Source organism: Somniosus microcephalus, chromosome 10 (assembly GCF_052327205.1).
Source record: "Somniosus microcephalus isolate GS21.2 chromosome 10, FLI_Smic_1.0, whole genome shotgun sequence".
Lineage (NCBI taxonomy): Eukaryota > Metazoa > Chordata > Chondrichthyes > Squaliformes > Somniosidae > Somniosus > Somniosus microcephalus.
Window position 1 is genome coordinate 166,140,632 of NC_140996.1, and position 13,050 is coordinate 166,153,681.

The 13,050-nt window shown below is 48.1% G+C and overlaps 1 protein-coding gene across 2 annotated transcripts in view; it reads left to right on the forward strand.

Moving 5' to 3' along the window:
* atm (ATM serine/threonine kinase) overlaps positions 1-13,050 on the forward strand; it is a 206,445-nt gene that overhangs the window by 125,714 nt on the left and 67,681 nt on the right. For both annotated transcript variants that reach the window (XM_085999094.1, XM_085999096.1), the window contains exons 37-40: positions 533-710; positions 3,680-3,767; positions 4,139-4,297; positions 5,873-5,981. In XM_085999094.1, coding sequence (XP_085855220.1) covers positions 533-710; positions 3,680-3,767; positions 4,139-4,297; positions 5,873-5,981 — 534 coding nt within the window. The remainder of the gene's footprint in view (positions 1-532; positions 711-3,679; positions 3,768-4,138; positions 4,298-5,872; positions 5,982-13,050) is intronic.

Consider the following 13,050-nt stretch of genomic DNA (forward strand, 5'->3'; position numbering starts at 1 on the left):
CCCCAGGGCTGGCAAGACCGCACCCCAAGAGACAAATAGAGCAATGCTAGTGACAATATCAGTAAACCCAGAGTACTGAGAAAGCTCAGGCAAGATTGTTGGCTGCTCAGCTTTAGTAGTCTCTGCGCTCTCTACAGCCCCAGATTATTAAATATTTCTGTGCATTAGTGAGGCTGTTTTAATTTGATTACTTGCCTATACAATCATGATATGAGCTTTAATGATGCAAATGCTCCAGTTATAATCTGTACATTGGGTTTGTTCACATTCAGTTAGTTAATAGCTGCTCAGTGACACTGCTGACACTGCTCTTACTTTACAATACAGTACATTGATTATAGCTACAGAGAAGCCAAGAAATGGCAGCTTCCTTTCAGGCATTTTAATGCTATTAAAAATGAATATTTTGAAAGTTATAGTTGGCACGGAGTTCTGAGTTTTTAAAACTTGCGTGCAGATTTAATCTTGGCCTACTGTAATCTTGAAATTGCAATTGATTTATTTTCTACTTTTGGCTAACTTGTTTCATCAGGTGAAGACTGACTTCTGCCAGATGGTTTTTCCATACTTGATCCATGATATTCTCCTTCACGGCGACAATAGCTCCTGGCAGGTGTTGTTATCTAACCACATTCGAGGTTTTTTTAATGCGTGCTGTAGAATGGGATCAAGCTCCAGCCGATCCACCACACCAGCCATTGTAGACTCAGGTAATTGATTCGACATTTGTCCACTGAAAAGGTATTTTAACAAGTGTTCAAATATGACGGTGTTGTAAATCAATTTGCTTAAAATGGTATTTGTAAAGTGAGCGAGTGCACATGTGAAACCTAAAATAACTAGCTCACTTAGTTCAGTACCAGCCCATGTGGTAGTTTTGCCCACTGAGTAGTTGAGCGGGGGTGCTTGCGATGGAGATAGGAACGTTGTCTTTAAATATCTTACTTGACCAAAAATAATGGGAAAATTCAGTAGGTTAGCACCTGCAGAGGGCAGTAATGGGGTGCTGATGCAATAGCGCCGGGGCGAGGCGAATCCAGCACCACATGGCAATTTCGCCTCCGTTCCCCCCCGTTCCGTTCCGTCGCCAGTACGAGGTACTGCCGGGGATTTCAACGCCAGGCAGATCATGACGTCAGTGAGCACCAATCTGGAAAATTCATTGTCGCCACTTATCTTTGCGCCTCGACCAGACAGTGACAGGGAGAGCTGGCGCACAGCTGACGGAAGCCGGCTCCAGCGACGTTATTTAACAGCATCAGCATTAATCACTCGCAGCTGTCAGGGCAGGTTAGTTTCAGTGGTTTCTTGTCAGTTTCACCCAGTGGATCAGTTTGTATGAGTAATTTCAAGCTTTTTTATCAGCAGTGTTCTGGCAAGTGCAAAGTGGCTACATTTATTGTTCAAAGATTCAAATTGCTACACTTGGCAACATTAATGGGGCTGTACTGTCGCCACCTCGCCCTCCAGGATCTATGGCAGAGGGAGCGTAAGCAGCCAGAAATACAGGAACATGTGCGCAGAGGGATGAGGAGGGAAATTAGGGCTCTGACCAGGAGGCCTCACCCTCCGAGGGTATTCCGACAGCACCTCTCCTACCTTCAATTAAGCGAAGAGCAGTGTATTAGACGGCTCCGCATCACCAAGGTGGTGGTCATAGAACTCTGCCACCTCCTCCAAACAGACCTCCAGCCTCACACCAGGATGACTTAAACCAGATCCCTTTTGCTTAACACATGCCCATCATACCATCCCTGTGTCATGCCATATCACAGCGTCCTCCTGGGTGCAAAGGTGAAATGAGAGAGACAACAAAATATTGCAAACTCCATTAATAAATTTATGCATAAACATAGCACACATCACATTCATTCTAATAACTAATGACCCTTGTGCCTGCCATAGTTGAATAGCTGTAATTGTGTGCAAGGCGTGAGATGTGGGTGTGAGTGTTGCTAGGTAGAGATTGTTGGTGAGTGAGTGCTGGGGGTGTAGTGCTTTGGGCAGTGTATGAAGCTTGTGGTACAGATGGTGGTAAGTAGCATTTGTTGAAACATTCAATCACCCTGACCACCTGACTGATGTGGATCTGCCATGAGCACACCTGCTTCAGTCCTCCGGCTCCTTCTTGTGCTTCTCTTTGCTGAGGCAGCTGCACAGCCAGTAATGCTGAGAATGAGGTGCTGCAGTATCAATGAACCTCCCCTTTAAGTACTGGGAAATGCCTGTGGCAATGATGAGTTGAGATTAGACTGCACCCGATATTGGTCCATCCTTTGAGTGTAACACCACTGAGCTAGGCCTTTAAGATTTGATTTAGCGCCCCAATCATTTCTTCGAGCAGTGAGAATGAATTTTGTGTGCACTCTAAACCGTTAGCGCCTGGCACTAATTCTCAAACTTTTCTAAAGATACCACCCATTTCTGGGCTATAATGAATTTCTAGCCCAATGAATTTTAGATTGGAGCTTTTTAGCAGTTTAAAAAACAATGGCAGGTATGAGTGGTGTTGCCACCAGTGGAACTTTGTGTTTTGTTTTGAAGGTATTTACACCCTTGTGAATATGCTTCCTTCTTCCCCATATTCTTGCTACACCAACTCCTTTATCTATTGCAGCCTCTTTCAGACCACAGCTGATGTTGCTCTTTGTCAGCTATTGGGAAAAGCAGAATATCAGCCTGTCTGAGACTTCCATGTAGAAGGTTATAGTACAGAAGAAGGCCCATTGTTTCTGTGCTGGCTCTATACTAGGAGCAATCCAAAACTAACCCCACTGCCCTGCTCTTTCCCCATAGCTTTGTATCTTCCTCTGCTTCGAATATTTATCTAATTTTCCCTTAAAAGATACAATGGTCTCTACCTCAGCCATTCCAGTCTCCCAACAGTTCTCTGTGTACAGAAATTACTTCTAAATTCTCTCCTCACTGTCTTAATGACAGTATTAAATTAATGATCCCTTGTTACTGACTCCCCAACTAAAGGAAACAGTCTATCAAAATCCTTCATAATTTTAAAATCCTCTATTAATAATCCCCTCAGCTTTCTCTGCTCTATATGGTGTGTCTTGGTTTTTCCCCTCCACTTCCCCCAAACTCCCTCTGCGTAGTACCTTGAGCACCCTTTTACTAGTGCTGGAGGCACTGCACAGAGGGATTGAACCTATATTCCACCACTCTGTGCGTCACCATAATTTTTGAGTTAGTCCCTGTAAAAATGGGTGAACACTTGGCTTCTGCCTTTCAACCCCCCCCCCCCCAGCACTTAACAATAGGAAGCTATTACTCGAACTAAGGAGACTAATCAGACCAATGTGGAACAGGAAAAGATGGCAGTGATAATGACCCAGCACCCAGTTCGCCCTTTCAATTATGGCTAAAATAGCATTGACTATTTAGATGTGGGGTTTTCATTGACATTGGATAAATAAGGGTTTGCGTCTCGACCACTGGCACCTGTCATCATCAAGGATATGTGATACAAAGATGAGCACATATCTTTTGAGTAGTTGCATTGCTCATTACAGACAATAAAATGACTGTCTCTGGTGTTAGTACGTTCTGGTTGCTGTGAAAGCAGCTATCACAGCTTATATAGAAGTACAAGGATGTGTATAATCATACAATCAGCTCACAAAGTACAATGCTTTTTTGCTGACAGCTGCTTTTGTTACTTTGACAGAAACAGACAGCCTTCCCCATGGACACATGGATAAAACATCTCGGCGCACCATGCTGGCAGTGGTCGATTACTTGCGAAAACAAAAAAGGTCTGGACAAGTATTAGTTCAGATTTTTTAAATTTAAAAAACAGAAGATGCTAAAATTAGATAATAGGTCAATCAGCATCTGAAGAAGAAAAGTAGGTTAGCATATAAGGTGTAACTTCATCAGAATTTTGGTTCATCGTGAGTTATGATGAAGGGTTGCATCTAAAATATTTTCACTTCCCCTCTCTGACCCTTACTGACATGAATTACTACAGCACAATGATTTGGTTTTAATGTTGACATCAATGCTAGCACATATTTGTAGAGCTAAATTTGATCTATTCAATTTACTTCAATTTCAAATGTCTGAAATGAAGCATTCAAGAGAAACCTATTTTATCAATTTATCATCTGCATTTTTCTCATTCTAGACACCAGCTGAGCACTGTATGGAATGACAATTTCTGGCTGGATCTGAACTACCTGGAGGTTGCTTTGACAGCCCAGTCATGTGCTGCTCACTTTACAGCCTTGCTATGTGCAGAAATCTATGCAGATAAGATCAGATCTGAAGAGGAGGAATTGAAACGGTACCAGCTGGAACTGTAGCAAATAATTGCAAGTCTTTATCTGAAACGAGTAGAGATGTGCCCAGGACAAAAATAACACATTTTTGTATAAGATATAGAATGGTATTGTCTTCTTTAATTCTGTCATAGCACACAAGGGATTAAAACCAGCTTCACTCAGAAGAATGTCCCAACTTGATGCAATTGATCAGTATTAGCTGGCTTGTCTGAGACTGGTGCCTAAGGGAGGAGGTAAACCAGTAAATTCAAATAAAAAGATTCTGTGATCAAATAATGGGTTTTTGTTTTAATTTGAGTTATTTAAATTCAACTGAGTCCTGGTCCTTTTTTGAGGGTGCAGTCACCACTGCAGAGTGCGAGCTAGGTCGCCTATGAGTGTTGTCTGAAACATGGGCCCCGATATTTACCGAGGTGCGCGTTCAGAGCGGGGGGTGGGGAGGAGTTATGGATGGGAAACCCGGAAATACGGGTTTTTCTGAACGTCCTGCAGTTTTAATTTTTTTTTCTCCGGGTCTCCCGTGGTTGCCTGTCGGGCGGGAAAGCCTGCAACAGAAGGACGCAGTGGAGGAGCAGGCAGGTCTAGGGGAGGGGGCAAGATGGTGATCGCAGGGAGGATAGAGCATGATCGGGGGTGGGGGCGGTGATTGCGGGGGCAGATCAGGGGGTCGGACGGGGGTTTACAGGTAAGCTTGTTGGGCCTAGATGAAGCACTCCCGCTCCTCTTGGCCCACAAGCAGTGCTGTAAAGGCACTTGCCTTATGGATCCAGCCCTTCTTGCCTCCGTTTACCTGCCAAGTTTCCCGAGGCCTGAGAAACCTGGCCAACATGAGTTTAAAAATAGAAAGCTTGTAAAAGTGGAGGCACACAGCCTTCTTAAAAGCTTTTAATGACTGACCTGCCTCCTGAGAGTGGTTTGGTCACCCGCCTTCATTAAAACCTGAAGTAGGCGGGTTGGGTTGGGGTTTAAGGGGATTGACAAGGTAGATGCTGAGAGGTTGTTGCCCCTGGCTGGAATGTACAGAACTAGGGGGCATAGTCTCAGGATAAGGGATCGGCCATTTAAGACTGAGATGAGGAGGAATTTCTTCACTCAGAGGGTTGTGAATCTTTGGAATTCTCTGCCCCAGAGGGCTGTGGATGCTGAGTCTTTGAGTATACTCAAGGCTAAAATAGATAGATTTTTGGAGTCATGGGGAATCAAGGGATATGGAGATCGGGCGGGAAAGTGGAGTTGAGGTCGATGATCAGCCATGATCTTATTGAATGGCGGAGCAGGCTCGAGGGGCTGTATGTCCTATTTCTGCTCTTATTTCTTATGTTCTTAAAATTTTAACTTCCCACCCGACCCAAACCCACTCATTTTTGGGGGTTAAAATTACCCCGATGGAAGCCAAAAATATCTAGAGTAAAAGAAAGAGTAAAGAAACCCCAAAAATATAACAGCTGCTGCAAAACCGTAGTGTGAAAAATTATTTCTGTACAACGGGTAATAAATAATTGTAGGAGACACTAGTAGCAAGATACTGCAGTGATACAACCTACGTTTAAATAACTCTGTGTTTCTGGTTTTGTTAGGAGTTCTTACAAAGCAGCACGCAGCCTAAAGTTTGACGAGGCGAGCCAAGAGCTCACAATCTCCAGCTTGAGCAGCAAAAGCAAAGAAGAAACTGGGATCGGTTTACAGGTATAGAAACAAAATGGATTTGTAAATGTCTCCTTTAAAAAGTTTATCTTCTCTCCCCATATCTGCAGCAAGGCCTCCAAGACAGGAAATAAATAGCCTCTACTCAGTCGTTCATGTTAAACACTGGAATGTATGAGGAATAGATTATTGCTTGAACAAATGTTCAATAAATACGTGAACAAGAGTTCATGATGCCTGTTTATCAGTCAGCCACAGCTGGTCACAGCTATTATATCCCAATAATGAAACTAATCACAGCTACAGTGAGAATTATATTTGACCACGATCATAGTGTCTCATATGTGACTAAACTCAGTGATAGATAAATTGTATCTGGCAATTCGGTATTTTAAAAAAATGTTAAACTGACCACAGCACAAGAACTGTAACATTTATTCATTGACATTATAACACAAAAATTATATACATTGGATACCTGTAGAAAACTCACATCACAACTTACCCGAGTGAGCCCTTTTTTTGAGATAGCGGAGTTATTAATAAAAATTCTTTATGCTATATGCCGGAAGTTACAAAAGGATATCATGCGGTAGTTGCCTGCAATTATTTGGTTAGCATTCTGCTGATTGAGGTTAAGTTCCTCTGGAGGGTGAATTTTCAGACAGTGGAACAGAGCGGGTCTAGCGCATATACTTTATTTTCTGTTGCAGTAATTATGTTACCAGCAATGAATTGAGTATCAGATAAAAGTATGATGTTACTATGAGGTGCCATATTATGTGTGGCAGTGGAAACTATAGGTTTGAATATAAACCCTGATTCATGAAAATGGGGTTGAACTAGCCCATGCAGTACGCTCATCTCCACTTGTAGTTCAGAGGGCAAGCCGCACTGAATTTTGTAACAGAAGCCCCTTACTTAATTTGAAAAGGAAAGTTTGGTCTGTAGCGCACTTGGGTGGGGGGTGAAAATTCCTGTGAGGCAGCAGCTGGTATCAGGAGGAAGTTGAAAGTAAGTGTGCTCCTCACTTTGGCCCCACAAGAAATGGGTGCAAATCAGGATTGGCACAAACTCAAATTGGAAACTCCTGCACCCTCTAGGAGGAGCCATTTGAAGCATTGCACATAACCATTCCCCTTTTGCACACCATCACAATTTTTTTTGTTTACGCTAGTTATTTCCTCAGGTTCAGTGTCGCCAGTCACTCCTGTAAGCAGACTTCGTGTTCCCTACGATCTAGAGTGCACCTTTTACATTGGCCGGTGATGAACCTGCTGCTCGGCTTCTGCTTCACTCTCTCCCATGCCTGCCTGAAGTGCTTCAGCTTTTCCTCCCACTCTAGTTCTGCTTCCTCCCTCATAGTTTTAGGAGCCGCCCTGCTCCTCATCACTCTCCAATTAATTGACGAGAAGTATGATTTGAAAATTGAATTGAAGCTCAGCTCCACTGCAGTGAGAGTTTTCTCTCTTTACCGCTGCTCAGGTGTGTCTGGCAATGAGTACAATAATAGAGTGATCAGTTCCTGTTAGTTATTTCATTGTTTGTAGCCTGCCAGTATCTTGCTGTACTGTTTGAGAGAAAGATACAGGCCTAGAAATTCGATTGGTTGCACCAGGGATTAGCACCTAAAGAGGGCAATAACTGGGGCGATAGCCAAATTCCAGTGGGGCGCAAGGCGTTTAGCGCCTCACCCCATATTGAGCATGCATTTAGCGCCGGCGCTAACGCTTAGCGCCCACTCATGGGCGCAGGCTAATTATGATGTCATCTGAGTGTGCAACGCCTTTTGGGCGCCCCAGACGGGAAATTCAGTGGCGCCCCCCTCCGTAGTGCCTGCCGCTATTAGTGACAGTTTTCCTGGGCCTTACCAAGTCGCTTTCGGGCTGGAGGAGCGTTATTTAAAGGGGAATGGTGTGGTTTAAAAACGGCAGACATTTCTGGTGCACAACTTCCTCGAGAGCTACAAAGAGTTGCTGACCTGCACACTGAGAGCCATTTGACCACTGGGCCCACGCTGGCAGAGGAACATCAGCCTTCTGACCATCGCCTTGCTGTTGGTGAGCCTTGACAACGGGGAACCTTCCTGTGGGCACTTATTATGGGGCCTGCATTGGAGGGGAACGTCCTGCTGCTGCATCATCTGCAAAGGTCACTGAGACGCAGGGAGAGGGGGGCAGGCATGGCCAGACGGAGCTAGCCCAACAGATGTCGCCACACCAGACCTTATGCTGGCAGGGTTTCCCAACAGCAGTATTCCTACATGGACATGCCGGAGGAGCACTGTGTCCGAAGGCTGGGCTTTAGAAAGGAGGTGGTGACTGAGCTGTGCCACCTGCTTCGGACAAATCTGCAGCCTCAGAGAAGGTCCAGGACATCTCTGCTGGTGGCTGTGAAGATGACTTTTGTCCAGAACTTCTACGCGAGCAGCTCTGTTCAGGCTGCAACTGGGGACATAGCTAGCATTTCCCAGTTTGCGGAGCATTGCTGCATCCGTCAAGTGACTTATGCCCTGTTTAAAAGGAGGCGGCAGTACATCTCTTTCCCAATGACCCCGGACAAGCACCGGAAGCGCACAGAGGGCTTCGCAGAGATAGCGGGCTTCCCCATGGTGCAGGGTGCGAGTGAGTGTACGCACGTGGCTTTGCGGGCGCCTGTATTCAATCCGGAGGAGTTCCGCATCCGCAAGGGGTTTCATTCGTTGAATGTGCATCAGGTTTGTCACCACCGACAGCTGATCCTCGCAGTGAATGCGCAGTTCCCAGGCAGCAGCCAAGACGCCTTCATCCTGCGCCAGACTACTGTTGCAGACCTTTTCGAGTCCCCGAATCACCCAGAAGGCTGGCTTCTCGAGGACAAGGGCTAGCCTCTGTGGCCGTGGCTGATGACCCCGCTCCAGATGGCCAGTACCCCTGCTGAAGAACACTGCAAAGCGAGCCATCAGCCCACGAGGAACATTGTGGAACACACAATCGGCGTGCTGAAGCAGCGGTTCCGCTGTTTGGACCATTCCGGAGGAGCACTGCAGTACTCGCCTGATCGAGTCTCACACTTCGTGGTTATTTGCTGCATGCTCCAGTACCTCGCTATCCTACGTTCCCAGCCAATGCCAGCAGACATTGCCACCTCAGCAGAGGAGGAGGAGGATGGGAGGGAGGTACTAGCTGGAAGGGCCGTGCGCCTGAGGCTGATCAGAAATCGCTTCTAGGCCCCTCTGACGGAATGCTTGTAGCCAATCCAAGAACAGGAATGGAACCGACCTCATACCCCCAAGCCTGTGAAGGGCAAGATGCATGTAAAGAGCAGGCATGGCCATTTTAAATGAACAAAGTGTTTATTACAACAAAAGTGCTCCCTTCCAACATGATTAAACAAAACGAACAGAAATCAGAACTCACACAGAAAAACATTTGTCTCTCCCTCCCGTGAGACTGGTGAAATAAAACATTACATTCAGCAGAGACATTTGTCTCTCCCTCCCGTGAGACTGGTGAAATAAAACATTACATTCAGCAAAAACATTTGTGTGTCTCCCTCCCGTGAGACTGGTGAAATAAAACATTACATTCAGCAAAAACATTTGTCTCTCCCTCCCATGAGACTGGTGAAATAAAACATTACAATCAGCAGAAACATTCGTCTGGGCTTGCGTCAACCTGGACAGGGGCTTCAGGGGCACCCCTCAGTTCTTGCCCCCTGATGGGGATCATGGTCTTTTACTACTCTGGCCCCTTCCCACCCTGGAGCTCCACCTTAAGGGGACCCCAGTGGCTGCGGCAAGGCTGGGGGAGGCCTGCTGACTGTCCCTGAGCGCAGATGCCCCTGAGGTGCGTCCTGGACGACCTCTGGGCCTAGAGGGCCCAGCAGCTGACTGCTCCACCTGTGCATGGGTGGAGGCAGTCTGTCCTGCAGGTGCTGGCAGCTGCAGTGGTGAAGTGCCAGTGGTGGCAGCAGGCATGCTGTCATCCTGAGAGGACAGCACCTCCCTGCTCCACCAACACACTGGCACTCCCACGGGGCAACACCTCAGCATCTGGAGCAATCTGTTGGAGCACAGATTGCTGGCCTGCTGTGGTGCTGTGAGGGCCCTGGGTAATCATGCCTGAGCCATCGAGGGTGGCAGCAGTCACTGGTCGCGTGGCCTCCATTTGCGTCTGTCGGAGACCAGCAAGTGATTGCGTGGCAGCACTTAGCACTTGCAATGGCAGGTCCCATTACTTCAGCGAAGCCCTGGACAGTCCTTTCCATTGCCTCGGCCAAGCCCTGGGCACTCATTTCCATTGCTCCGCTGAAGCGCTGGACACTCGTTTCCATTGCTTCGCTGAAGCCCTGGACAGTCCTCTCCATTGCTCCGCTGAAGCCCTGGACAGACCTTTCCAATGCTGACCCGAAGTCCTGCGCACTCCGGGCCTGTGCTGCACCGATGTCTTGGACACTGGTCGCCAGTGTCTCGATGGTTTCAGGCCACCTGCCCACTGCAGCCATGAGCTCAGTGTGCCTCCGGCCAGCCTGGGCGCTCATCTGCGAGAGGGCACGCACCTCCTCTGCACTCTGTGCAGCAGTCACCGTCACCTGACTCGCCCTCCGGGGAGACGGCCCCCGAGCTTCCCTACTCCCCCTGCGTTGCTGCAGCCCGCTGGTGCCTGCAACTGGCTCCTCGTCCGAGCTGGCCCCCCCCGCTTCCCTCCCAGGAAGGTGTGCCCCCAGTCTGCCGCTGCGCTGTCTCGCCTGAGGCTTCTTCAGATGGTCCGGCTTCCTCATGATCATCGCCTCCAGAGTCACCCATAGTTGCAGCTTGAGGGCCCGCCTCCTCCTCGGACGAGTCAGCAGCTGAAAGGAGGGAGGAACAGGAGTGCCTTTAGCATCAGGTCAAGGTGGCAGCGAGGGAGGCATGAGTGCTGCAATGTACTGGAGTGGATCAACAATCAGAGATCATGCTGGTGGTGGTGGGAACAAGTGGTAGGGGAGAGATCCAAAAGGTGAGAACCTTACCATCGTAGGCCACTATGGGGTCGGCAGATGCAGAGGTGACAGGAGCGCTCAGCCGGGTCCCCATGATCGTCCGGACCCTCTCCTCCAGTTCACTGAGGGCCTGGATGTTAGGCGCGCCTCCTCCATGGCGCCTTTGCTCGCGCCTCATTTGGCCCAGCTTCGCCTGCAAGAGAAAGGATGGGAATTGCTGTAGCATGCTGCTCTGAGCACACATCACCTGCCCCCCATGGTTGAATAGCCTTACATCATGCAGTCAGCGCACATCACCTGCCCCCCATGGTTGAATAGCCCTTACATCATGAAGTGAGCACACATCACCTGCCCCCCCCCCCCCATGGTTAAATAGCCCTCACATCATGCAGTGAGCATACATCACCTGCCCCCCATGGTTGAACAGCCCTCACATCATGCAGTCAGCACACATCACCTGCCCCCCATGGTTGAATAGCCCTTACATCATGAAGTGAGCACACATCACCTGCTCCCCATGGTTGAATAGCCCTCACATCATGCAGTGAGCAGCATGTGCATGTGTCTTTCCTGAAAGGGCCACGGGTGCTGGCTGACAGATGGCCTCTGGGTTTCGGACACCCTCTAGCCATTAAGTCAGATGCACATGGAGGGATGAATAAGGTCGTGGAAAATGCACTCACCCTGACGACCCGAGTGAGGTCGTTGAACTTCTTTCTGCACTGGACCGCACTCCTATGGACCACGCTTCTGGATGCCACTCTGGTAGCCACTTCCCTCCAGGCACGCCGGTATTCAACAGGTGGCGCCCTCCTGCCATCCTCCGGGTACAGTGTCTGACGGTGGCGCTACACAGCGCCAACCAAAGCCTGGAGGGCCACCTCATCAAAGCGCTCAGCCCTCTGCCTCACCCTCAGCATGTCTGCACAGCCTGGAGTACCTCTGGTAAGTCTGAACCGAATTTAAGGCGTGCCAGGAAGTGCTTTGTCTGGTGATCCTAATTGACCCGCCCCTTTAAGAGCTGTCCGGCGCCAGTGTGTCTCGGGATCAGTGATTATTGACCGCAGCGATATTGGGTAGCGCCTCCGCGTTAGCGCCTTAAGAGTCGCGTGCAGCGCCTGATTTACCGCCGCAAACACCATCAGGGGCGCAACAACCCAATATCGCGCCAGGTGGCGCTAATTCGCAACTGGCGGTAGTCTTTGCGCTTCGCCAGATCTATCGCCCCAAACGGGGCTATATCGAATTTCTAGGCCACAGTATATTACTGCTGATTCCAATGTTCCAAATTCTTAACATGAAGAATAAATTTCAATAATTTAAACTTTTTTCTCCTTTGCAGCTATCAGTAATACATTACTGGATAAATATCTACTAGGGTTGCCAACTCTGGTTGGACGTGTCTCTTGAGGTTTGATCACATGACCTCATCTCCAACTGCCCCACCCAGTCAAACAGTTTTTTTCCCCCCATCTCTAATTTTTTCTATTACAGGGATCCCTCCCCAACCGCGGGGCATACGTCCCTGAAAACCCCCGTGGTTAGTAAAACCGCATTGGCAAATTCAGTATAAACGCAATAAAAAAGAAGATAAAAAGCATATGTAATACCCACTGGAAATGTTATGTACGCTAAGTATCGTTATCAATCTTTAACTTAGACACTGTATTATCATTGTTATAAATCCCTGGGTTAAAGTTGCCCATGTGAAGGTACGGCAAGAACTTTTAAGGACACAATGTGACTAAGAGCAGACTTTCCATAATTCTGCACCAGTATCAACTGTTGCAGACAGTGAGGCTGCGCAGTCTCCAGGCAGGAACCCCAGGAGGAAGGGGTGGAGTCGGGTTTTTCGAGTGGTAAACGGGAGAGCGACTGGAAGAAAAGAGGGCAGGAGCTCTGAAAAGAGGGCTCAGGAGGCAAATGGCTACCGCATCCCGTCCCGGGCTTCCAAACTCGGCCGCCGCCCTTCGTATTAGTAGCTCTGCATCCAGAACTCAAAGTGGGATTCAGTGATCGTGAAGAGAATTCAACGAAGGGGTTCGGAGTCGTAAGTCTTGCAGACATTATACATACCATGAGCTCCAACTTAAGTGCGCCAACGAAAGAGTGCACTCGAATTTGGACACAGGGACAGATTCTCCTTTGA